At 51.1% G+C, this 23,555-nt stretch overlaps 1 protein-coding gene across 9 annotated transcripts in view; it reads right to left on the reverse strand.

Annotated features, from left to right (window-relative positions):
- Positions 1 to 23,555, reverse strand: part of RABGAP1L (RAB GTPase activating protein 1 like) — a 454,513-nt gene that overhangs the window by 12,863 nt on the left and 418,095 nt on the right. For 6 of the 9 annotated variants that reach the window (XM_028530697.2, XM_036015480.1, XM_028530698.2 and 3 more), the window contains 2 exons: positions 15,308 to 15,400; positions 5,195 to 5,305 (listed from right to left, as the gene is read on the reverse strand). In XM_028530697.2, the coding sequence (XP_028386498.1) occupies positions 5,195 to 5,305; positions 15,308 to 15,400 (204 nt within the window). Of the gene's footprint in view, positions 1 to 5,194; positions 5,306 to 8,540; positions 8,649 to 14,809; positions 15,114 to 15,307; positions 15,401 to 23,555 lie in introns of those variants that run through there. The other 3 variants (XM_036015479.1, XM_036015481.1, XM_028530702.2) reach the window with 2 other exon arrangements.

The raw sequence follows: 23,555 nt of genomic DNA on the forward strand, positions 1-23,555 counted from the left end.
CTTCTGAACGCTCCTCGCACATTTCTGGGCGCCACGCGGCACTCACTCTGAGACCGTGGACACGGCGGAGGCAGGGGCGGAGCCGCAGAGGGGAGCTCCTAGGGGCTGTGCCTGGGGTGGGTGCAGGGCGGGTGGCTGAGGCGTGGACCACAGTCAGGCAAGGACATTCGAAGCCCCACACGGGCACTCACACAGGAGGGAGTGTAGGGGTGAGAAGGCAATACCCAAACCCCATGACACAGATATCCATGAGGGAAAATGAAGTAGGGACCAGCGATCCAAACAGAAAAGACCAGAATGGCCAAGGAAAGCTCAGAAATGGACTCTGGTCTCAACTCAGACACAGAGCCCAACTAGACGGAGGAAGCGCCGTGTGCGGGTGTCACCCGTGAGTGTGCGTCTGTGTCACCTGTTAGGTCTCAGCTGCCAGTGTGCGCACCCAGGGCAGCATGGCCCGCGCCCTGCGCGACTCACCCACCTAACTCCGCTCCTGCTTCAGCCCGTGGTCCCTCCCTCGACAGCACTTGGCGCATCTGTACTGACAAGTCACACATGGGCGGCGGCCTCGTCCTGCCCACGAGACTCTGGGCTCTGGGAGGCGGCAGCGCTACGGCCGCTGCGCACCACACGGCCCACAAGCCAGCGCAGCACCGGGTGCCGAGCAGGGCCTGTGTCAGCACTTGGCGAGCGGATGGACGTGGCTGTGAAAGTCGCCACAGAAGCGGCCGGTGCGGAACGGAGGTGGCTGAGAGCCACAGGACGGGTTCAGCGGAGGAAACCACAGACGCAGGGACAGGCAGCTAGCTGAGGCAGCTGGCCTGGCTGGCAGTGGCGCGATGTTGTCCGAGTCACAGCGAGCACGGGCCAGGCGGCCTCCTGTCTGTCACCCCGTACTGCCCGCACGTCCAGATGGCCTGGCCGGCGCCGTCTGCCGGGGGCCGGCGGGGAGCCTGCCTCCAGCCCTCTGCTCCCACTGGCTGGTGCTCCTTGCGCCCCGCAGCCCAGGGGCAGAGCTCTGTTTCCCACCCGTCGGAGCTGCCGGCGCTCACGCTGCGCGAGCCCCTCCTCAAGGGACTTGCATTACGTTTCAGTGGGGCGGAGGCAGCGTGCACGCACGCAGCAAAAGGACATCTGAACACCAGAGACGGGCCTCAAGGAAGACACTTCACAGTTTGGGAAACGTCTGTGATGAAAGGAAAAGAAAGCCATCTCCCGGAGAGAATTTTTAATCAATGACTAGACATTGATCAGGAGAGGACCCACTAGTTTTACTTCACGTTTCTGCTGCACGTTCTAGGCCGAGGCGAGGCGAGCCCCCTCTCTTCCTGTCGCCACCAGAGGTGACGTCTGCAGAAAGTTCTGCGGGGCCCGTGTGGAAGGAGCCCCAGAGCTTTCCAGAAGATTCTCCGCTGCCTTAGACTCCCACGGGAATGGGACAGAAACAACACTGCCATCTGTGATGTCACCACGAACCAGCCCATAACCTGAGCAAAAGGCACCAGCACGAGGGTCTTTCAGTAGCGGGTTCTCAAAGAACTAGCCAGCTGCTCAATGTAAAAAACAAAGCAAACGGACCTGCCACTTAGCACGTGTCGCCTCTGGCCTCACACGGACCCTGCTGTGGTCAGGAGGGACCTCGGCACGGTCCCCTGGGAAAGCACACGCTGTGTCTCCTCTCGGTTCCCGGGGAGCCGGAAAGGACAGGGAGGGCCAGAGAGCAGGGAGCGGCACAGACTGACCCGGGGAATTTGCGTCTGTTCACGTTTCTAATCTCACCCAGAAGCCCGTCTCAAGCGTGGGAGGGAGGGCGAGCTCTGCAGGGAGAAGCCTGTGCCGTCGGCGAGAAGCGAACAGCCCTCGGAGCCCAGGAAGCCCGAAGCCGACTGCTAACGCCACGGGGGTAGGGAGTCGTTTATTCTGAAAAGTGCCTAATTAGTGTCTGTTTGCTTTCAATATTACTTCCAATATGCAACCTGCTTTCACGTTTGTTTAATGTTTGCCAGGTTTGCTATTTTAATGCAGAGACGTGATTTCGATAAGCCGGGATGGAGAAGTCTCAGGCCAGCTAAGGGGGTGAAGCAGGCCAAGCCGGTGGGCTCACTCTCAGGCCAGGGAGGGCCCCTCCTTGAAGCCAGGGGCGCAGGCCACCTGGACCGTGGGGTGAGCCCTGCCTGAGCAGAACTGCAACATCAGGAGGAGACACGCATGGAAAAGCAACGTTTATTCTTTCATTCAGATAAGAAGCTTCCAAAGCAGAGAGAGAGATGCCCTGGCCAGGTGGCTCCGCTGGTGGGGGTCGTCCTGGGCGCCAAAAGCTTGTGGGTGTGATACCCGGTCTGGGTGAGCAAGGGGGTGACCGACCCATGTTTCTCTCTCACAGTGATGTTCCCCTCTCTCTTCCTCTCTCCACAATCAATAAACATGTCCTCGGCTGAGGATTAAAGAAGAGGGAGAGAAAGAGAGGCGTGAAGGGAGGAAATGAGAGTGAGGACTAGAGGAAGGAGTCACTTGTCCTCAGGGACTGAGCACGTGTCTGCGGGAGGCTCCTGGGCTCTCAACAACCCACTGTGTCAGGAGCCCCCGTGGGGCAGTCATTCCAGACCGACCCACAAAATGGGCTTTCTTGGAAAACTTGTTTTTGAAAGATTTTATTTTTACTTATTTATTTTTTTAGAGAGAAGAGAAGGAAGGGAGAAAGAGAGAAACATGGATGCACGAGAGATACCATGATTAGCTGTCTCTTGCACGCCTCCTACTGGGGACCTGGCCTGCAACCCAGGCATGTGCCCTCACTGGGAATCAAACCAGCAACTCTCTGGTTCACAGGTTGGCACTCAATCCACTGAGCCACAGCAGCCAGGGCCAGAAAACCTTTAAATAATACATTTTTATGATTATTTTTATGTTTAAATAGTATATTTTTATATTAAAAAAATTTTAAGTTTTGTATAATTTATTTTTTCTCATTATTAAAAAGTTATAATGCATTTTGTTGCTTAACCAAGGGTGGTTAAACAATTTAAGGTCTTCTTAGAAAAGATTAGTCACTGAAAAAATAAAGGTATAAAGATGAATATAAAAATTAGATTTGCTCTTATCGCCCAGAGAAATCTAGTGGTGCTGTGTGTCCTTGTCCGCTTCTTCCCTGCCCAGGTGCACTCCAGCCTCCGTCCCTCACAGGATGGCCCCGTGCCACCCACGGCCCTGGTGACTGAGATTCAGACATTACACACAAATTAATTTACTGTTTTTTAAAGCCTTCTATCATTGCCGTCCTACGATTTTTAAAAGCTGTTCCAAAAAAGGCATTTTACAATATACTTTCGTTCTCCCCTCCTATTGGACATATACGTTATTTCTATTTTTTATTCTTATGAGTAACACTGCAGAAAATGACCTTGTGTGTATCTTTTTGACCAAATCTCTCTTTCTCTTAGGACTGCTGAGTCAGAGTGTGTGAATGTGTGTGTGTGTGTGTGTGTGTGCCAGTTTCCTCACTGATAAAACGGAAGATTAAAATAATGAAGTCATTAGGAAGATTAAATAAGATAATGCTCATAAATCACTACATTTATTGCTTGGTGCATAGTAGGTACTCAGCCAGTATTTAATTTCTTTACTTTTAAACCTTTATAAGGCGTACGGAGTGCATTACCCACGTAACTTTCAATCTACAACTTGACCTTCTCCCACTGCACGCCCACCGAGTCCAACTGCTTAGGACTTTTCTCCTTTGGCTGGTCGTCCAAAGGGAACTAGTAACATACAAGATTCCGAAGGACAGAATCAGCTGTGAGTGGAGGCCACTCGGGACTCGGACAGGGAGCCAAGAACGCCGCTGCAGCGCCGCCCCCACCACTGGAGCTGGGTTCGCACGCAACTGGAACAGCTGCGGTCAGGCGGGGCGCGGCCCCGGTCGACCAGGACGCCTCTCCCTCCTGTGACTCTGACGCCCTCGGTGACCCATTTTTTCCTGCTGAGGCCTCACAAAGAGGTGGGCTGCATGGGGCTGGTGGTTAAAAGCGCCACCCCCCTCCCACCCCCACTGGGCTGGTTTTTCTACCCTCCCGTCGGCCGTCCTGAGCAGAAAGCACAGTCTCTGCTTTATTTTCAAACTCCACTTAGCGCTGACTCCTTGGGCTCCCGCCTCCCCCCGGGAGCCGGCACCGTGCCCCCCGCCACCAGCAGTCTCCTCTCGCATCCCACCGCGGTCAGACCGGTGCGTGCAAAATCAGGTGTTTACACGGGAAAGGAAGGTGTGGCGGGGGCCATCTTTAAATATTTAACAACTCCTTCAATCTTAATTCAATCAGACTTATACTATTAATGGATTCGTACTTCAAATATTGCCAGGACACAGTCATGCCTCTTTTTCACACATTTCATAGTCTGGGTCTCCACTGTTCCAACCTCGCACCGTTTGTTGGGAAGGTCCACTTTTTAAAAGTCAGAAAATAGAGTGATCATTTTAAATCTACACAAGATTCCTTCCATATTGTCAACTGTTTCTGAAATAGCTGTTTCAACTTTTCAATAGAAAACAGAAATCCTGAAGCTGAAAAAAGAAGGGAAGTTCAACAGCTTAACATCTTCCCAGCAACAGCCAGCATTCACTCAACACACACTACGAAGGTCCTTTACCTTATTCTATTCTCAAATCATCTCATGAGGTGGACTTTTTTATACCTGCGGGCAGGTTACATACCGCCCAGGGCACACAGTTGGGAAACGGGGATGCCAGGCTCACACGCGGGCAGCGTTGGCTCTTGGCCACTGGACTGCCTGCCAACCCAAGAACACACATGTCTTAATGGCCACGTGCACTGTGAAACCCCCGCAAGCACAGTAGGTGAGGACGCCTGTGACTGATGTCTCCGGGCGGTCGCGCTGGCAGCCCTCGGTTCAGGAGAAGTACCAGTGTGGGAGGAGACCCCAGAGAAGTGCAGAGGCATAAACGAGTAGGTCACACGTGCTGTTCGGAGGTGGCCCAAACCCTCCTCAAAGGCCGGCGCTCCCCACCTGCTCCAGTTAGCGCAAGCAGTCCCCTCCCACCTTCGCCCACCGTTCACCCGTCGAGCAACTGACTCAGTGTCAAGCACAGAGGGAGCCCTGGCGGGGCTGAGGTGAGGGCAGCTGGGTCCCTGCCCTTGAGGCCGTCAGGGTCTCATCTCTCCCCGGCGAAGGACAAGCGTACCTGATCTAAGTCGTTCCGCAGGGCGATTTTGCTGGTCACTAGCTCGTGGGCCAGGTCGTCATTCTCCTGCTCCAACCTCATGCTGGCCTCCTGCAGTCTCCGGTTCTCCCTCTGCGGAAAAAGAGCGACAGCCAGAGGCGGGCGTTAGTGCCTGGCGGGGCCGCAGCGGCGGACGGGACTGGTGAGGAGCCGCAAGCAGCAACGACAGTGAACCCGAAGGAGGTGTGGGAGGAGAGGGCGCAGTGGCACAGGAAGGCGGGGCAGCTGTCTGGAAACAACGGTGAGTTAAGCGAGCGGTGCAGAGGCGGCACGCTACCCAGTGAAACCTACCCCAGTCGTCACACCCCCCGCCCCCGGACAGCGTAAAAAACGTGCCACAGAAAAGCAAAACGTCCAAACAGACCCCGGCCCCGTGAGGTTTGCGTCTAGACCTGGAGTGCAGACACATGCACGGTAACCCCGTCCTGACCTCGAGGGAAACCCCAAGGCGCAGTGGGGCTGGGGTGGGGCAAACCGCTGGGCACTTTCTCAAGCTGTTGCTCCAGGACCCGGGGTCAGGACGCATGGGTTCGTGACTTTGCTGTCAACTGACGTGTTTGCTCTTTGGGTGAAAATGTGTTTACGTTTCTGACCACTGATGCCTGCCTTCGGGCAACAGTCCTTACGACAGCATCTCTCTAAACATTTGCTCTGGTGTTTGTTAAATTTCAGGTTAAAAGATCCTAGGTAAAACACACTACTGAGCTGTTTCGCTCCCCTTGAGCTCCCTGGGAAAAGTCTGAAACAAAGTTCAAAGACGAGAACGAGTCGCATCGCCTCGTTGGGAAGCAAGGTCGCCCTGGCACAACAGCAGTGGGGCGCCTCCATTCCAAAGTGCTCCCTCTGCCCCTGCTGGCAGTCACGGGGGCCTCCAGAGAGCTGACGGGAAAGACTTTGGGATGACGACGCCCTCCTGCTTTTCAGGTGTCCGCTCCTCACAGTGTTTTCTGCGAGGCTGGCGAGAACTCAGAGCTGTGGTGCAAGACCAGACGACAAACCTACGTCCTGGAAGAGGGCGTGCCATAGCATGCTCCGTGCGTATGTGTGTGTGTGTGTGTGTGTGTGTGCGTGCGCGTGTGGTGGACTCTATCTTCTCTACAGGACACACTGGGGTGTGTTGCATGGAAAGCAGAAAACCTCATTTCTTTCTTCTTTTTGTTTTTCAAAGAAGGGCTGGCTAAGCGATGGACGGGAAGGACAGGGCCGGAGACTTCCACGGGGGAAGAGGATCCAAACGGGGCCGGCAAAGGAGCGCAGGGGCAAACTCGTGCTTGAACTGTGACCAGCCACGGGGGCTCATTTCAGACTTTTCTTTTGCAGAAGGCGGACGGGGGGACGATGTGAAACATTTTTTGAAAAGGATGTCTAGTGAAGATTTTCGAATCCCAAATCACTGAGATACTTTTAAATAAACTCACAATGGAATTCTATGTAGTATTAAAATGTAAGTCAAACTATCTAGCAACAGAGCAATGCTATGATATCTTGTGGAAAAAGAGCTAAGTAACTAGAAAATCCCATTTGTATAACACCATAAATAACAGGTATTAACCGTGGGTAGTAGACTATTTTTATTGTCTTGGTGATATTTAAAGGTTTCCAAGTTTTCTACAATGAATATATAACATATATTTTAAAAGTTTAAAAAAATGAAAGGCAATTTAGAACTTCAATTCCACTGTAGATGATGAAATGTCCAAACAATATTTTTTTAGGTCCCTCTTGTTAGAAGCTCATATTCTACACGACACCACCCTGGGTCTTCCTGGGGACCAAGATACAATGTAACCCTCAGAGCGCCGCCTCACCAGAACTCCATCTCCAAGTTATTCCCGACGGGGCAGCGTGTGTGTGTCCGGGGCAGACTGTGCTCATCAGGCGCCTTCTCTCCCTCCACCCACGGGCGTCTCCTCTCACCGAGCGTAAGGAACAAGGAGGCTGGCATGACGAAGAAGCCAGGGGGTCTCCGGCTGAATCTTGCAAGCTTTGTGGGGGTGATCCATCGTGGCAGCTGCTGGAGCCTCGGTCTTCCATTCCACTATATCTAACGATCACCCCTTTTTGTGGAAACAACTTACGTGCCTGTCAAAAACTCACACGTTTTAAAAAAGGGTTCAGAAACTTTCCTAACAGATGCCCTCGTTGGCAGGACAGGCAGCGGCGCCAGCGCGGTTTCCTCACGACGCATTCCACAATGCAGAAGAGACACTGTCCTCGTTTCCTGCAGGATGCCCTCCCGAGCGGCCCTGGCGAGGCTGCCGCAGCACCCGTTCCTGAGTCCCAAGCACTAGTGTTTCAGGCTGCAGGACACACTCTTAGAGCTGCGCTAACCTCCAGGTAAAGTCACACGATGTGAGTGGAAGAGGACTTTGTTGACGGTATTTAGAAAGCACAGGTCAGTACTTTCCCTGCTGATCAGCGGTGGGTCTGTTGAGTTACACGAGAGAGCGTGAGCCTGGCTGAAATCCTGCCTGGTGACTTCCCACTCCAGGACTGTTGTAGCTGGCACCCTTCCTTACAGACACACAGCTAAGGGAGTTACTGGGGAGAGAGTATGTGTCTGGGGGTCCCTACCAAGTGCGATAGCCAGGGCGCACCTGACTTGGCCTCAGCAGGGAGCTTCAGTTCAGTGTCTGCAAAGCCAGCGGCAGAGCGGGATGCACGGGCCCCGGCTCTGCACTCCCAGACGCAGGGCGAAGCAAGCTATGGGGCCAGCAATGCAGTATCGTCCTCCACGGCGAGGACCCGGGGCCCCGAGGGGGCCTCAGGGAGGCCTCCCGGGCCACCCGTGCTAGCCTGTCCCGAGGAGTCAAAGCTCTCTTCAGAACAGGCTGGTTCAAGAAAAAGTTTGCTCTTACACCAGGACGGAGAAGAGAGTTGCGTCTGGGTGGGCTCAGGAAGGGCAGTTAGCTAGCTTGCTTGACTCACTGGGAAACGTTAGCCAGGGCCGCCCGCCCGAGAGGGTCCTGACCTCTGGAGACAGTCGCAGGCTACAGGTCAGCACGGGCAGGCGTGCTGTGTGAGCAGAGCCTGTGAAGCGGGCAGGCCAGCGGCCCCCCGGCCTTTCAGCAAAGCCTGCGGGGGACACTGCTCCCACGGCCCTTCCCCACGCCGTCTGGGACACGCCCCAGCGCAGGCAGCCGAACGGAAAGCCAAGGACAGCTCCCCTCCGCCACCCCCGCCCCTCCCGCACAGGAGGCCACAGCTGGGGGAGTGCGGTTAGTATAACGTTCGGGAGGAGGATGCTGCATTTTTCAGAGACAGACGCTGCTATCACACACAAACATAGATTAAAAAAAAAACTTACCTCCTCAAAAGTCCTAGACCAACTACCGTTTTCAATCATGGGTACAAAGACAATTGAAAAAAAAAAGGAGATGCAATGAGACCGCACACCTACTCGACATTCAGGGAACAGTGGGAACAAGACAGACACAGGGCAGTGCTGACAGGACACACTCCCGGGTGTCCCCGGGACGGCCAGCACTGGGGGGAGGTACACTGGAGGCAGCCAGAGGGAGGGCCAGTCTCAGCTCGGGAGGCGACGCACTGGGCCCCTCCCTCCCCAGGGCCTCCATGCAGCCTGCGTGACCGCTGGAGCCGCTGTGTGGGACTGTGAGCAACTGGGCGTGAGCTGTTTATGCCGCGCCGTCAGAGCCGGGTGGAAGGGACTTCCTCATGCGACAAGGTTGGAGACCTTGCCCAACAGTCCGTCATCTTCGGGCAACAGGATGACGCTGCCAAATGGGGATGCGCGAGAGAAGTGGGTCCCGGGGCCCCACCCCCGGGTCTGAGGGCTGATGTTACAGTGAACCGCTACAAGGGATGGTGAACATCATTTTTTCCAAGATGGAAAAACAGAAAAATGGGAGCTGGCAATCAGAAGAGAACACGCTGAGCCTTAGAGGAAAAAATGATGGGGCGGGAGGCAGCTCACGAACGCCAGCTCTGTGTTCTGGGTGTGTGTCCGTTTCTGTAACGAATTCTTGGCACGTGTTTTTGAAGACATTTAAGGGTCAGGAGAAAATGTTTTCCTAAGAGGTCCAGTGCAAGTTTATTACCAACGGCACACTCAGCTCTCACTGATGATGTTTTGGACACCTCTTTCAAAAGAGCCGATAGCCAGCACCTTCCAATTTCATCGGGTTTTTGGACATTCAAAGAGCAATGCTTGCAGACGCAATGCTGAAATGTCTACATCATCCATAAATGAAGATTGGAGAAGGAAAACGTGGATATATTTAAAATAATGCTATGCTCTTCTTTTACCCAAAATATCCGATTTTATCTAGCTGGTGGGGGTTTAAAATTTTTAAATGTCAAACTAAAAACAAGGTCTTTTCAGTAGTACGTACCTGGCAGTAGGCAAACCAGACTGCATTTCATTTAGCACTTAAAAAATCACCTTAGATTAAATAGCACAGGGGAGAGCAAACTTCTAATGCAGATGACAAACAGTAAATATGTTTGGTTTTGTAGGCCACATAGCCTTTGGGACTACTCAGCTCTGTTACTGTACAAAGGCAAGCAGTAACTGAACCAGTGGGTGTGGCTGTGTTCCAATAAAACTTTATTCACAAAACTCGGCAGTGGGCCACCTTTGGCCCACGGGCCGCAGTTTGCAAATCCCCGCTCTAATCCAGCACACAAATCAAATTTATTTATTTATTTATTTATTTATTTATTTATTTATTTATTTTTTAGAGAGGGAAGGGAGGGAGATAGAGAGAGAAACATCAATGTGCGGTTGCTGGGGGTTATGGCCTGCAACCCAGGCATGTACCCTGGCTGGGAATCAAACCTGGGACACTTTGGTTCCCAGCCCGCGCTCAATCCACTGAGCTACGCCAGCCAGGGCCCAAATCAAATTTTAAAAGAGCAAATGGGTTACAGAGGATGTAGAAACACAAGAATGTGACGTAACTTTCTCCGTAATAGGACTTTAGTAAGAAACAAAACGTACTAAAAAGTGAAGAAAAGTTTTGGAGAATTCACTCTGAAGATCATCAATAAACATACTTAGAAATTCTTAGTATGTTTACCATTTACACTTCTCCCAATGTTGAGGATAACTCAATCAGCAGACAAGCACCATCAGAGGCCACCTGCTCCTTCTGAGCTAAGCTGCTCAAGAAGCCTTAAGAGGCCAAGGGCTTGCCCCTCCACCACCCCAGCTCCACCCACGGCAAGTTCACTGGTTATCCAAGCTCAACAGGACAGAGTGGGGTCTTCTGAAGTTTATCATTAAGCTTTCAGTTACCATAGAAACCACCCTCTTCACTACAACTATTCATGAAAAGCACATTATTTTATAATATTTCCAAAAGCCAACCACAGTCTCTGTGATAAAAAAAATAAAATTGAACTTTCTTTTCATTTGTAGAAAAACATCTGTCAAACATGGATTCACGTATCTTGACTTCTCTGAATTAGGAAGGACCCACCATAGTAAGAAATGGGGAAACTTTTTTTTCCAGGTAAGAAATTTAGCATAATTAAATTCTCCACTAGTCAAATTAAAAACAAAATGTGGTATTATTCTAAATTATTTCATTAGACATGTGGGGATGGCAAACAGTACAATTAAGCTTTACTTCCGATGTTTTGTTTGCGCTGTTTTAACCACGTACAATGGAATAGCTCAGTTTTAAATTACGTGCAGGAACAAGTGCCCTACAGACATTAGTACGTGCAAGAAACGTGTAAACTTATAGGAATCATTTTCTTTCTGTTTGAGTTACACTTTGACTTAAAATTATTATGTCTAACTTCAGGAAAGAAGTTAAATATTCAAAATTTAATTACACTGAACAAGGATATTCCATGAGAAATTATGTATTTATAAGATCTGTGTCCCAAATCCTGACTCTAGGATTTGCTCATCTAGAGTAGGTAGCAACGTAACCTTGTTCGTGCTCTGGGAGATTCACTGAATTTAATTAATGAGCTGTGCTTTTCAAGGCTTAGCCCACACTGGTGCACGCGGCTCTTTAATTACACAAGGACAGCACAGTGTCTCTCGGAGGCAGGCGAAGGTGGTGATTCTCTAAAAAGCACTGTCAATTGACGAAATTATCAGAAAACCAACTTCCCCCAAAGGAAACAATTCACCTCCTTAAAATAGAAAATATTTCATTTTCTGAAACTGGTAAATGCTTATTAGAGGCTTGGCAACTAACTAATTTTTAAAATGTACTAAGACAGCCCTGGCTGGGGTGGCTCCGTGGACCGAGTGCCGGCCTGCTTGTGAACTGAAAGGGCGGAGGTTGGATTCCCAGTCAGGGCACGTGCCTGGTCCCCAGCTGGGGGCGTGCAGCTGGTCGATGTCTCTCTCACACATCAATGTTTCCCTCCCTCTTTCTCCCTTCTGTCCCCTCTCTCTAAAAATAAATAAATAAAATCTTTAAAAAAGTAAAGTACGATGTGCTCAAACAGCGACACACATCCATGAACGTTTGTTTTCTGGGGACCTGCATGAAAATGAAAATCTACAGGATGTGTCTCTGCAGACACACCTTTCTCCTGCACGTCACTCCATCCGAAATCAACGAGCACGCTTACAGACCGACAACGCTCCTGCACACGTGCGGCCAGGCCACACCTAAGGACAATGAAAGGGACTTGGGGTACAGACGCTACATTCTTCCTCCACTAGTTTCCTTTTTCTGTCTCGAGCTCTGGCCACGAAGAGGAACAGAAGCAGTGCCCCGGAGGCTGTAAGCAGCCGTGACAGAGCCCATGGAGTTTCAAACACGACGGAACCAAGACCAGGCAGGCGGGCAGTGTGTACACGGGTGCATTACAACTATTTACAGACGTTTACGTCTCTGTGCGTGTACATACGCACATGGACATCATATTTATGAAAATGAGCATACGTAACAAATATGGACTAGACCCTTTCACTTCATGTGTGTGCACTTTCATATATATACATGGATGCACATGAAAATGAACACACGACCCACTTGTGCTGCCCCTTCCCCGATAAATACGGGGACTGGGGGTCTCCAGTCACTAACTGGCTCCATTCCAACAGGACGGTCTCCGCTCCCACAAGTCTGGCTTCTGCACGGGGACCTCTCAGTGACTTGGAGTTCATGAAAAGAAGATGATGGGCCAGATGCCAATCCTCCCGGGACATTTTGCTTGCACTCTTTTGAGATGGGATTCACATACATTCAAAAAAGCCAATAAAATTCACCTTCTCTAATGCACTACTCAGCAGGTCCTGTGGATTCACCAAGTTGTGTGCCTGTCACCACTATCTGATTCCAAAACATTTTTGCTGTGCATAGGGTTCTAAAATTTACACTTAAACCAACCCCGTTTCGCTCCTTCTTTGTGGTTGAGATTTTAGTGTGAGACACAGGTGAGCACAGTGACACGACCCGAGAAAGCACACACTCGTGTATGCCATGAAAGCGAACCCAGGGCACAGGCTTGGGTGGAACAGGAGACAGCACAATGTGACTGCTGGGGGCCGCCTCTGCCCTGTCCGGTCTCCAGCCTGCCTCTGGCCTCCCTACAACAGGCCTGTCTGTCCACCGCCACGCCCAACAGCTGCAGACCGAACACTGTCTGGCAATATCTTACCGCATGATATTTCTGGGCCATTTTTTAAGATTAACATAACCTTCCGGGCGGCGAGCCAGAGGTAAGCGCGGCGCTCGCTGTAAGCGGTGTGGGTGCTAACGGGGGAGGAGGGGCAGTGTCAGTGAACCGGAGTTAGATTCGACTCACAGCCTCGAAACTCTTCCCAAGTTATTCTTCGAATTTACGTAACAGGTTCCCGGTCCGAGAGCTATGAATTACAAAGTTCCCGGGACCTCAATCGTATCCTTGACAGGATTCAACTTAGAAGACACTGAACAGTATTCCCTAAGATGACCCTACTATGATTACGGTCATTAAAATTAGCTTCTTAAACTAGAAATGACAGCTGTGAAACAAAAAAAATGTGTGGGTGACTGAGAACTATGTTGTCAACTGTCACCTTGAAAATATCATTATAATTCGAGGGCCGTACCTTACCCACTATGTCTCTCTCGGTACAAATGCCTAGACATCACTAAAGGGTCTGGAGATACTGGGTAGGGGGCGTACTAACCGGGGGGCCAGTAACACAAAGGGAACAGTTACAGAAGCAGCCTGGTGCGCACACAGCGCTGGAGCTAAAAGGTAACACCTGTTTTCCAAACAAAACAACAGGTTTAACTCTACTCAGACCCCTCAACAAAAACTGCACACGTGGGTGAGTCTTATGCGTGGTGAGCGTTTTTTAAATAATATGCACTGCACCATTAACTCACACGTATCTGCTCTGACACCAGAGGGGTTTAGGAAACAATAACCGGTGGGGCTCAGTCCGCGTTCCCACACGCGAGTTTAGTCCGTGGTTTCCCTCCCGTCTGTTCTGAAGCACTCTTCCCAGGCCTTATGTGTAACGGAGGCGGCAATAAGAAAACTGGAATGACGCGGGCGGTAGGAGGGCTTCATGTCGGATCCTCAGAAATATCTCCTAATTACCCGTCGAGCCTCTCTCAAGCAGCGCGCTCTGTGAGCTGCGCCGACACTGGTTTTGCCGAGGGGGTGGGTGGCCCGCTCTGCGAGCCCCTCCTGGCTTCCAGCACTGCACCGGAGAGTGTGCAGCCAGGCCTACCTACGCACCGGGGGAAAACAGGCTGATGTTAGGTTACTGGGCAGCAACGCCTGGAAGAACCGTGAGGAAGATCAGCCACAGACTGGGGCACATAAGGTGGTACTGCCCCAGTAATACTTGGGTAAGTTGAGGCAGCAGGCCTAATCAGGCTAACACAACCATGCACGGCATACCCACCATGTGCTGGGTGCTTAACATACACCATCCCTCACCTTCCCAACAGTCCTTCAAGGGAATGTGTATGTTACATGCTTTGCAGACAAGAAAGAGGCTTAATAGTTCAAGACGATGAACAACTTGGATTCCAAAGCCTGGCTTTTTTTCCTTTTTTTGGAAAGGCAGGATTCCAGCTCGGGTCTGACTACGAGATCGATACACTCCTCCCCCGCGACCCTCTCTGGACCCCACCACTCAGTTCAGCGGCAGAGACAAGAGGCACCGTGCGCCCGCAGCTGCCCGGGCCCAGCCCTCTGCCCGCACGCAGGCGGTTCTAGCGCCAGAGCGGAGTGATGCCACCGTGGGCGACTTAGTCCATGATGCCACCCCAGTGCTTTTCTTTCCTGGCAGGGCACTGTGCCATGGCTCACTGTGCAAGTACAGTGTTCTCTTCTCCTGATGCACTGATGTGGAGAGAAAGGGGACTGCAGAACTGTAGGAACCAGGAGAATTAAAATATGCTAAAGAGAAACGATAATATTTCAGTGTGAAAAAATAAGTTCAAACTCAGTCATTGCCTCATTACCACTGAAGAGATCTATCTTTGTGAATAGCCCAATTGAAACAAATACTGTTAGTCATTGAACCGAGATGTTAAGATGAAACCATTTTGACTCTGCAACTGGATACTGTAGTGAAATGTCACTGTCACCCAGAAGCTCGTTTGCGGAAATAAAAGTTGCGACAAACACCGTGACTGTGCTCAGTACAACCTCTGTGGTTTTTATTTGTCCTTCCAGTGAGTCTGTGCTTTTGACATCTGCTACAGACACGGGTGTGTCTGAAGCATTCTCGCGCCAGTCCCGGGACGGGTCACCTTCTAAGAGTCTTTGCGGCTGTGACCGTGCACAGCTGAAACAGCACTTGGCCATTTTTCTTTTTTTCCTCATGTCTGAAAGTAGTCGAGAGCCACTTTCTCTCTTTCTCTTTCCCTCTCTGTCAGCTTCTCGGGAAGATCCCCAGTATAAATGCAACAGGTGGCGTTACCTACAAATATACAAACTGAAAGAAAAGAAATATTACGGGGGGCCACTCGGCGTCTTCTGAAATGAACACACACCTGGACGCTGATCTGACACGACGGTCAGACCGGTCTCGGTCGGTCGGGAAGGGACAGAGGGGCTCGAGGTCGCCCCCAGCGCTGCCTTGGGGCCGGGGGGCGCCGTGCCCTGGCAGGTGCCGTGACCCCGCCGTACCTTGTATCTGTCCATGGGGTCCTCCTGCTGCAGCTGGCTCTCGCGCATCGCCTGGTACTCCTTCTCATACTTCTTCAGCTTCTTGGTCGGCACCTGCGGGGTCACAGGGGAAGCGGTCAGACCGGGAGGTACCAGATCCCAGGGGAGGGGCCGACCGCACGCTCTCTCTCTGCAAGTCCCCGTGTGTGCGGACGGCAGGCCGGGCCGGCAGCCAAGGCCCCCTGCTCCGCTCAGCCGTAGCCGCGCAGAGCTGCCGGAGGGCCCGCGAACACGAGTGTCCGGCCACATTCCCACAAACTGTGCGAAAACGGGCTGCAGTCAGTCTGTCTGTCTGTCTGTCCTGCGATGCTGCTGACATGCCGCACCCCTGTCTTGTTAGTGCATCTGCCAGTGCCGTTAATTTTGTTAACTACCTTCCCTTCAGTAAAAGTCACTCACAGCCTTTTTTGAAAAAAAGTTAATTTACCAGACAGAAAGAAGATCCTAAAGTTCGCTGCCGAAAGCTCAAGGAAAAAAAAAAAAAAGGAATCGTTGTGCTGAAGGAGGCGACAGGAAGTCACCTGAACAGCTCGTCTGCTTCTCGCTAGGATTGTGTCCCCTTTAGAAGGCAGCAGCAGTCTGCTGCCCCCTGAGGGAAGACCAGGCACTCACAGAACCTGGGATTTTAAAAATAAACAAGCCAGCACCGGGCGGTGGAGAGCCAGGGTGTGAGCGCCCGCCGTGCCTGCAAAGTGCCGGGAGCCCGCTTCCAGTTCAGAGTGGCCTCGGGGAAATCGAACGAGGTAGCTGAAGGACCTAAAATAACACGTGGTTCGTGGAAATTCTTAAATTGTTTTTTAATGTTATCCCCTCAGAATTAAAATACCGTAATTATGTTCCCTTAATCTGTTCTATTGTGTTCCATAGAACAGATTAAATCTACCTTTCGGCTTTCCTTAGATAATCCAATGATATCATCCCTTTAGAAGTCAAAATCTTAATGTTCGGGTTCTACAAGAAGTGGCTGAGAGCAAAGAGAAACAGCTTATCTAATTTCTAGAGGATTCCAGACGTGCTGTTCCGCCGAGTTCTGGGGGGCCCGGGAAGGCAAGGGTGAGGGCTGGTGTCCCCGCGCGTCTGTCTCGGTGTCGGCCGGGACGGCCCCGCCGACGCGCTCAGCACACTGCTCCTCGTCAAGTTCGAAATAAAGAGTTTAGAAAACACACGAGCGTGCGCGTGTGTGGGGGGCAGCGAGAGAGAATGGACAGCACCCGGAACAGATGTGAAGTTGTCGTGTAGCTTTTTGGGCTGAGGAAGGTTTAATTCTCTGGAATCTGGCCAGAGAAATTTGTTAAAAAACAAAAAAGCAAAAAACCGAAGCAGAGCCAACCGTCCACGGTCCCTGCTCTGCTCCTCCCGCCCAGGAGCACTGCCAGGGGCAGAACGATCTGCTTCTCACCACCCCTGGGAAGCTTCCCAGACCCAGGCCGAACCGGGCGGACAGGTAAGGCATCCCACGCCACCAGGACAGTCTTCGCCCGGCCGGTGGGGGTTGTCTCCCAGTCCAGCAAGGAGTCGGACCAGCCCCGGGGTGTGACCGAACTGCAGAGCCTCTGTCCACGGCTGTCGTGAGAACGCTAACCCGTTGCTGTATCGTCTCCAGGGAACCGCACCCACACACTGTGACCGACCACACGCATGGCAGGAAAAAGGTGGCACCTGCCAACCAAGGGGCCCCAAGGTCATCAGACGAACAAGGACATTCTTCATGATCATATGATAAGGTGTCACTTCTCTGACCTTGAGAAGGGCCTCAATTCCTTCTAGATTTCTTTTCTCTGTATGTATTAATCATGCACTTGCGGGGGGGGGGGCTCAATTTGAAGCGGCAATCACTAGCACTGAGGGACAGAGGGAGGGGGTCGGAGAGTTCTGAGCGGGGACAGGTGTTTCACGGGTAGCCCCCGGGACGGGGACCAGGGGAGGAGGGCCGACCCCAGTCGCGGTTTGCCCACAGATCACGAGTATTTCACTCTTTCCGAAACCACACGTCGGGACCAGGGTACCAGGCTGCACACCGGGCCTGGGGGGAGTATCTTCTACGTGCTTCTACATGGATCCGCTCACCAATGACTCAGTTCATGTGGCAAGCTTGCTTCTGGAGAATTGCTTCTCAAAGCACATATTTTAATATTCAAACATGTACTGAGATGTTTTTAAAAGCAAAAGAGTGTCCTTTTAAAAGTCAACCTTGCTACTTATGTTAAGAGGTTCATTTCCAAGTGAAATTCCTTAAAAACACACTGAACACCGTCAATACGCTAATCCTTCCCCATCTGGCAGAGGTTCTAGGATGTCTGGCTTCAGCTTGCTCAGGGAAACAGAACGAGTTCCCAGAACAATATGTTGCTAGGAAACCTTCCAAGCTTATTTATCTTGCGCTGTGGGGTGATACTGAGCCTCCACCTGTGATTGGCACGGAGCGAAAGCAAGCAGAAAAAGAGCAGAGGAGGAAGAAACGGGGGAGCTGACAGGAAACGCCTATTATTTATGACACACGGAAAATGGATGGTACAGTTCCTGAAACCGTATTCCACAACAAAATTGATTTTATCATAGGGATTGCGGTTTTAATTAAAGGAACACAAAGACATCAAGAATTATGACAATGGAAACAACCTATTACCTCAAGAGCGATCTAGGGATTGCTCTCCTGAAGTTAAATACACTTAATGTAAGTGTGCACCTGAAGAGTATGCCAAGTAAGAAACACCAATTCTTCTGAGTGTTTAGCTAATTTGGGGTCCTGTTCCACCAAGCACCTATCCTCTGCCTGTCCAATGCCTCCTATTTGGCTAAATTCAGCCAATCGTTTTTCGGCATGCAGATCTGACGTTATTCCCCTTCCTGACTTTTCCACTGCTTCCCGCTGCAGGCAGGATAAAGAGAGGAACGCTGGCCGGGCTCTGTGGGGCGGGGTCTCCGTCTGCGCCCCCCACTCTCCCTGTGCCTGTCCGGGCTCGTGCACTCTGGGAAGGGCGGAAAGGACCCAGACAGATGCAAAGGCCGTCGTTAGGATTCCTGGTTCTATTCTACCGCACCTCTTCAAAACATCTATATTAATGCCAATTTTATTGAAGTATACACCCATGATTTATCTTAAAATGAATATTATATACTAGAGGTCAAAAGAGACAACCAGTCTCTACTCCGGCCACAGTGGTCTTCTCCCGGGTTCGCTGACACTTCAGGCTCTGCCCCGTCTCACGGCTCTGAGCTCGCTTTGATTCTGCTGAGATGCACCCGGCACGTCCACCTCAAGACTCCAATTCAAAACGTCTGAGGCGTGATCCTCTATTTTTATAAAGCTTCTCAGGCAACTCTGATGGGGTGTCCATTTGAAAACCCCTGGATTAACATATCAAGTGCTGGACAGGGAGGAGTAGAAAAGGCCAAGGAGGCTTTTATGAATTCGCCTGAGAACATAACTACCAGTTCCTAAGGGAATATCCATTCTGAGTTTCAAACAACCAATTTATAAATAAAGTTTAGGAGAGAATCAGTTTATAAGAGCTGGAAGGACCATTTCTGATGCTCTGAAACACTTCAAGAGCCTATTGTATAAACCGTTTGTATACAAGGACAAACTCGAGTTGTGAATGAGCAGACCACCACACGCGCATCAAGCACGACCACTGAGGCAGCAGAGTTGCTCGCAAACCAGCCGTACGGTGTGGTCTGGGGGTTAAACAGGTTTGCGTCCGAGAGCCCGCTCCATCCCAGACTAGCGATGTAATTTTATATGCAAATCATTTCAAGGTCTTACTCAAAGCTTTGGAGGTAACACAAATGACAACGACCGTGCCCACCCCCTTTCACTGAGCACGCGATGCACGCCGCAGCACGGAGATGTGCACCTCGCTCGCTGTATTTGCCTTAGCCTCACGAAGCTGAGCTGGGGCTACCAGACCCACGCTGTGAAGTGAGCATGCTGAGAAAGGGTAAGTAACGTGCACAGGGACCACAGTGAGGACTAGCCCCACAGGCCCTTCTGACACCAAAGGCACACCCTTAGCTGCAACATGCCTGTCACCTGCACTGCCTGCCACCTAGCACACCAGCTTCAACCCCAGGACCCCGTGAGCCTCACCAGAAGCCTGCTGTGACCACCGAACTGATCCACAGCAAGATGATGGAGATGTTGCTATTTTAACTCCTGCCTGGGCGATAATGAACCCAAGATACCTGTCCTATTACCCAGCATAAAAGAAGAATTTTCAGAAAAACAGAAACACCTTCACCCTGAACTTCCTGGGCAAGCCAGAAAAAGGAGAAGGTCACCTAGACCCTGGGGCGGCTGAACCAGGAGTTTAACTCTGGGAGAAGCCTGCTTAAAAGTCCATAAAGAACTGGGAGGGGGCAGAGGGGAATGATTTATTGCCCTCCTCTTCCGGCCTTCTGAAAACAAGTACCGAGGCATAAAGCACCCAGGAGATTTACAGCGTACAGCAAATTACCTCTCAGATGGAACATGTTTTGAGAATGTCCTTCTTCTCTATTATGTCCTGTGCTTTCCCCTATTTCTCTCTGTCCCCACTGCTTCATGCACCGACGTGCAGGCAGACTGCTGGGTTCTCTCCCTCACCCACGTGCGACAGCTGCAGCTGGGCCCGGCCCTCCTTCCGCCGGGTTCTAAATCTGCTTTGCTCAGACTCCTTGCACTTGAAGGACAGAGAAAGACATTCTGTCTCTTTTTCTTATAAGCAAGACAAATTCTTCTCACTATATTGGATAGCCTAAATTTTAGGCTGAATTCTGGAAATCCTGTTATCTTTCCCTTTGTAAAAATTAAGAAATAATAATATCTTAGGTTGGCATGCTTCTGTTTCTTCTATTTGTGGGGGGAGGTACTCAAAATCCACTGTGATATCTCAAGTAAAATTCCACCTCTGAATGAATCTTTGGTTAGAAATGTACCACTTAAAACTTTCATTACAGTGCTTGAAAAGTAGAATCACTACTAAGTGCTAAAAATTAAGATTGTAAGATAGTAAGTAATCCACCAAACCTGGTTACATGTGGAATGGTCTTGGTCTGAGTCCAGGGAGTAGATTAACCAGATGAAGTCCCCAAACCGGGCCACAGAAAGCTGATCCAGCTGTGCATTCAGAGGGAGCTAATTAAGCTTATTTAAAACTAGACAACAAGGCAGGAGAAAGAACGACAGGGAGCCAAGTAGGACACCGTTCTCGACGATCAGCAAGTGCTCCATTCATTACAGCGGGGCTGGCCCTGCCACCAGGGGATGCTATGAAACCTGAGGTACCTAATACTTTAGGCCAGCCGCCACTGACAATCAGATCAGAAGTAAACACATACCTCACGCTCACGGTAGGCAGATGGCTACAGACATTTATACTACACGAAATTTAATGCGAGATTAGTATGCCGAGCAGCAGCTGTATAAAACCACCGGAGTCTACAGAGAGATTCAACTTGACTGTTCCGAGTACCTGCGGAGGCCGCCCAGTGGGAGAGAGGGAAGCAGGCCCCTGGCGGTGCTCTCTGCCCTCGAAAACCGCACAGGAAACTGGCTGGAAGCCATCGGCAGCAGTGTTAACGTGCATGGTGATCGCGCAGCCACTTTTATACGTCAGCTTTTTTAACACGGGAAGAAAACATCCCTACTCTGCATTTTAAAAAATCACCCATTTAACAAATATCATTGGCTATCTGCTACGGAGCAGGCACGGCCATCCAGGAACAAAGGCACAGGCTGTCCGGTGCGGTGGGTGGGGAAAGTCTTTACACAGATAACCCACGACTGGAACACACAAGCACAGAGCAGGGGGAGGTCGAGGTGGAGGGGGAGAAAACGACACCCAGAGCTCTACTTTTTAAAAAAATTATTGTTGTTTGAGTACAGTTGTCTGCCTTCCCCCCCTCCCGCCACTCCCCAGTCACCCCAGCCATCCCCACCTTCCTCCCCTGATTCCACGACCCCTTGGTTTTGTCCATGTGGCCTTTACAGTTGTTCCTGGAAACCCTTACCCTTTCCCCTTCATCATCCCCTCCCACCTCCCCCTGGTTACTGCCAGTTTGTTCCTAATTTCAATGTCTCTGGTTATATTTTGCTCGCTTGTTTGTTCTGTTGATTATGTTCCACTTATAGGTGAGATCATACAGTATTTGCTTTTCACTTCCTGGCTTATTTCGCTTAGCATAATGCTCTCCAGCTCCATCCATGCTGTCTCAAAGGGCAGGAGCTCCTTCTTTCTTTCTGCTGCATAGAATCCCATTGTGTAAATGTACCATAGTTTTCTGATCCACTCATTTACTGACGGGAACTTAGGTCGCTTCCAGCTCTTGGCTATTGCAAATTGTGCTGCTCTGAACATTGGGGCACACAGGTTCTTTTGGATGGTGTTTCAGGGTTCTTAGGATATACTTCCAGCAGTGGAACTGCCAGGTCAGGGCTCCACCTCTAACTGCTGAGACCTGAAGAACGAGTCGAGCCAGCCTAGGACTAGCAGGGAACAATGGACTCCGGAGGTGGCCAGGCCCAGCACGAGAGAGTGGAGGCCCCTGTTCAAAGTGGCGACTTCAAGATGGTGACAGAGCATCACACTACGTGTGGGGACCTGTGTGACTGCACAGGCCACGTGCCCAGGAAGCGGCTCTGGGAAGGAGGGGTACAGTAGGAGCTGAAGGCCATTGGAGCCCAGCAGGGAGAGAAGTGGCTGTGGAGGCTGAAGGGGTGCGAGAGGCGCACGGGCGCCAGGCCCAGGTGCAGGGCTCCAGGGACCAAGCCCGCAGAGCGGCCTGCGGTGTCTCCCTCAGTTCCCCGCAGTTGTCAAAGAGCTACTGTGTAAGCCTGGCTGTTGCCTAAGTACTCACCACTGAGGGGAAGACAAAGAAGAGAGTCTTTCTTTTAAGAAGCTTACAAATAATTCTATAATTTAGGGTAGACCAGGATAAGTTCCACAGCGGAGTATAAGCACCTGCGGGAGACTGAAGGCATGAGATCACTCCCTCGAGGCGAGGCATGAAAACGCAGAGAGAAGGAATGAAATTAGCACTCTCTGCCTGCGCATGGCAACACATCAGCACTTCCCGGGTGCCAGGGACGGAGTGCCACACCTACACGGACTAGTTCATGTTCACCTGGCGGCGATGACGCAGGTAGTGCCACTACCAACCTCACTTTACGGAGGAGGAAACGGAACCCACAGGTTAAGTAAGCTGTCTAAGGTCACACAGCTAGCAAATTCCAGTCCGCACAGCCCAGGTCCAAACTCTTTGCTCTGAACTGCTACACTGCACTACCATTCACTAACATTGCTTTAGTTTGCTTTGTTAGTTTGCCTTAAAAAACCTATGTGCTTCTCTCATACCCTTTTTGTTTTTTCTCCCTGGTCTTCTGCTGTCAGTTTAACCTTTCTCTCTGCTCTGTCGGCTATACATACTGTCTCCAGTTGGCTAAGAGATATACAAGATAAATGACTTTCCTGAAAGATTTGTCTGCCTTCATCATCAAGAGCCAGGGTTGGCACAAACAGCAACGGGAAATACACTTAGGTACGAAATTCTGAGAGAAGATGACACATGCAATGCTACTTTCCGCTGGAGCTGATGACAGCCCTGGTGTGCCCACTGGAGCCAATGTGGTCATGGGCGATTCCTGCTGACTCACTGAGGACGGTGAGCGCTGAGTTAGTGGAACTCTGGGAACACGCACGCGGCTCTCAGGGCCCCCATGACCCGACTGGTTCTGTTCCTTCCAGGACTGGGAAGCACATGTACGCACTCGACTGGACAAATATCAACTGTGCGCAAGGCACTACGCCAGATGCTATGCGGGACCCGAAGACATCCATGACACAACCCTTTTATCAATAAACGATGTATAAGCCTCATGCTGTGATTGGGTGAGAGGAAACTCTTTTCCCAAATACACCAGGAAATTTAGGGTGGACTTTAAGGGGGAACACGCATGTAATCAACGTCTTTTCCTAGGGGGAGCTTTTGATACTGACCATCCATGAGTGTCAGGATCTTTTTTTCAGCAGGTACCAGTAGCCTCTGAGGACTGTAGATGCAAGGCCACAGGTCCCTGCCCGCCACCTTGCCACTGGGTGGGCAGCATGGCTCGCTGAGTGGCAGTCACCAGGCCCACAGCGCTCTGCCGCAGGGGCCATGCCACAGGGGCCGTGCTGCAGGCGTCGGGCTGCCCGCCGTGCCAGAATCTAACTGCAATCCATGCAAGGCT

This window comes from Phyllostomus discolor, chromosome 14, assembly GCF_004126475.2.
Source record: "Phyllostomus discolor isolate MPI-MPIP mPhyDis1 chromosome 14, mPhyDis1.pri.v3, whole genome shotgun sequence".
NCBI lineage: Eukaryota > Metazoa > Chordata > Mammalia > Chiroptera > Phyllostomidae > Phyllostomus > Phyllostomus discolor.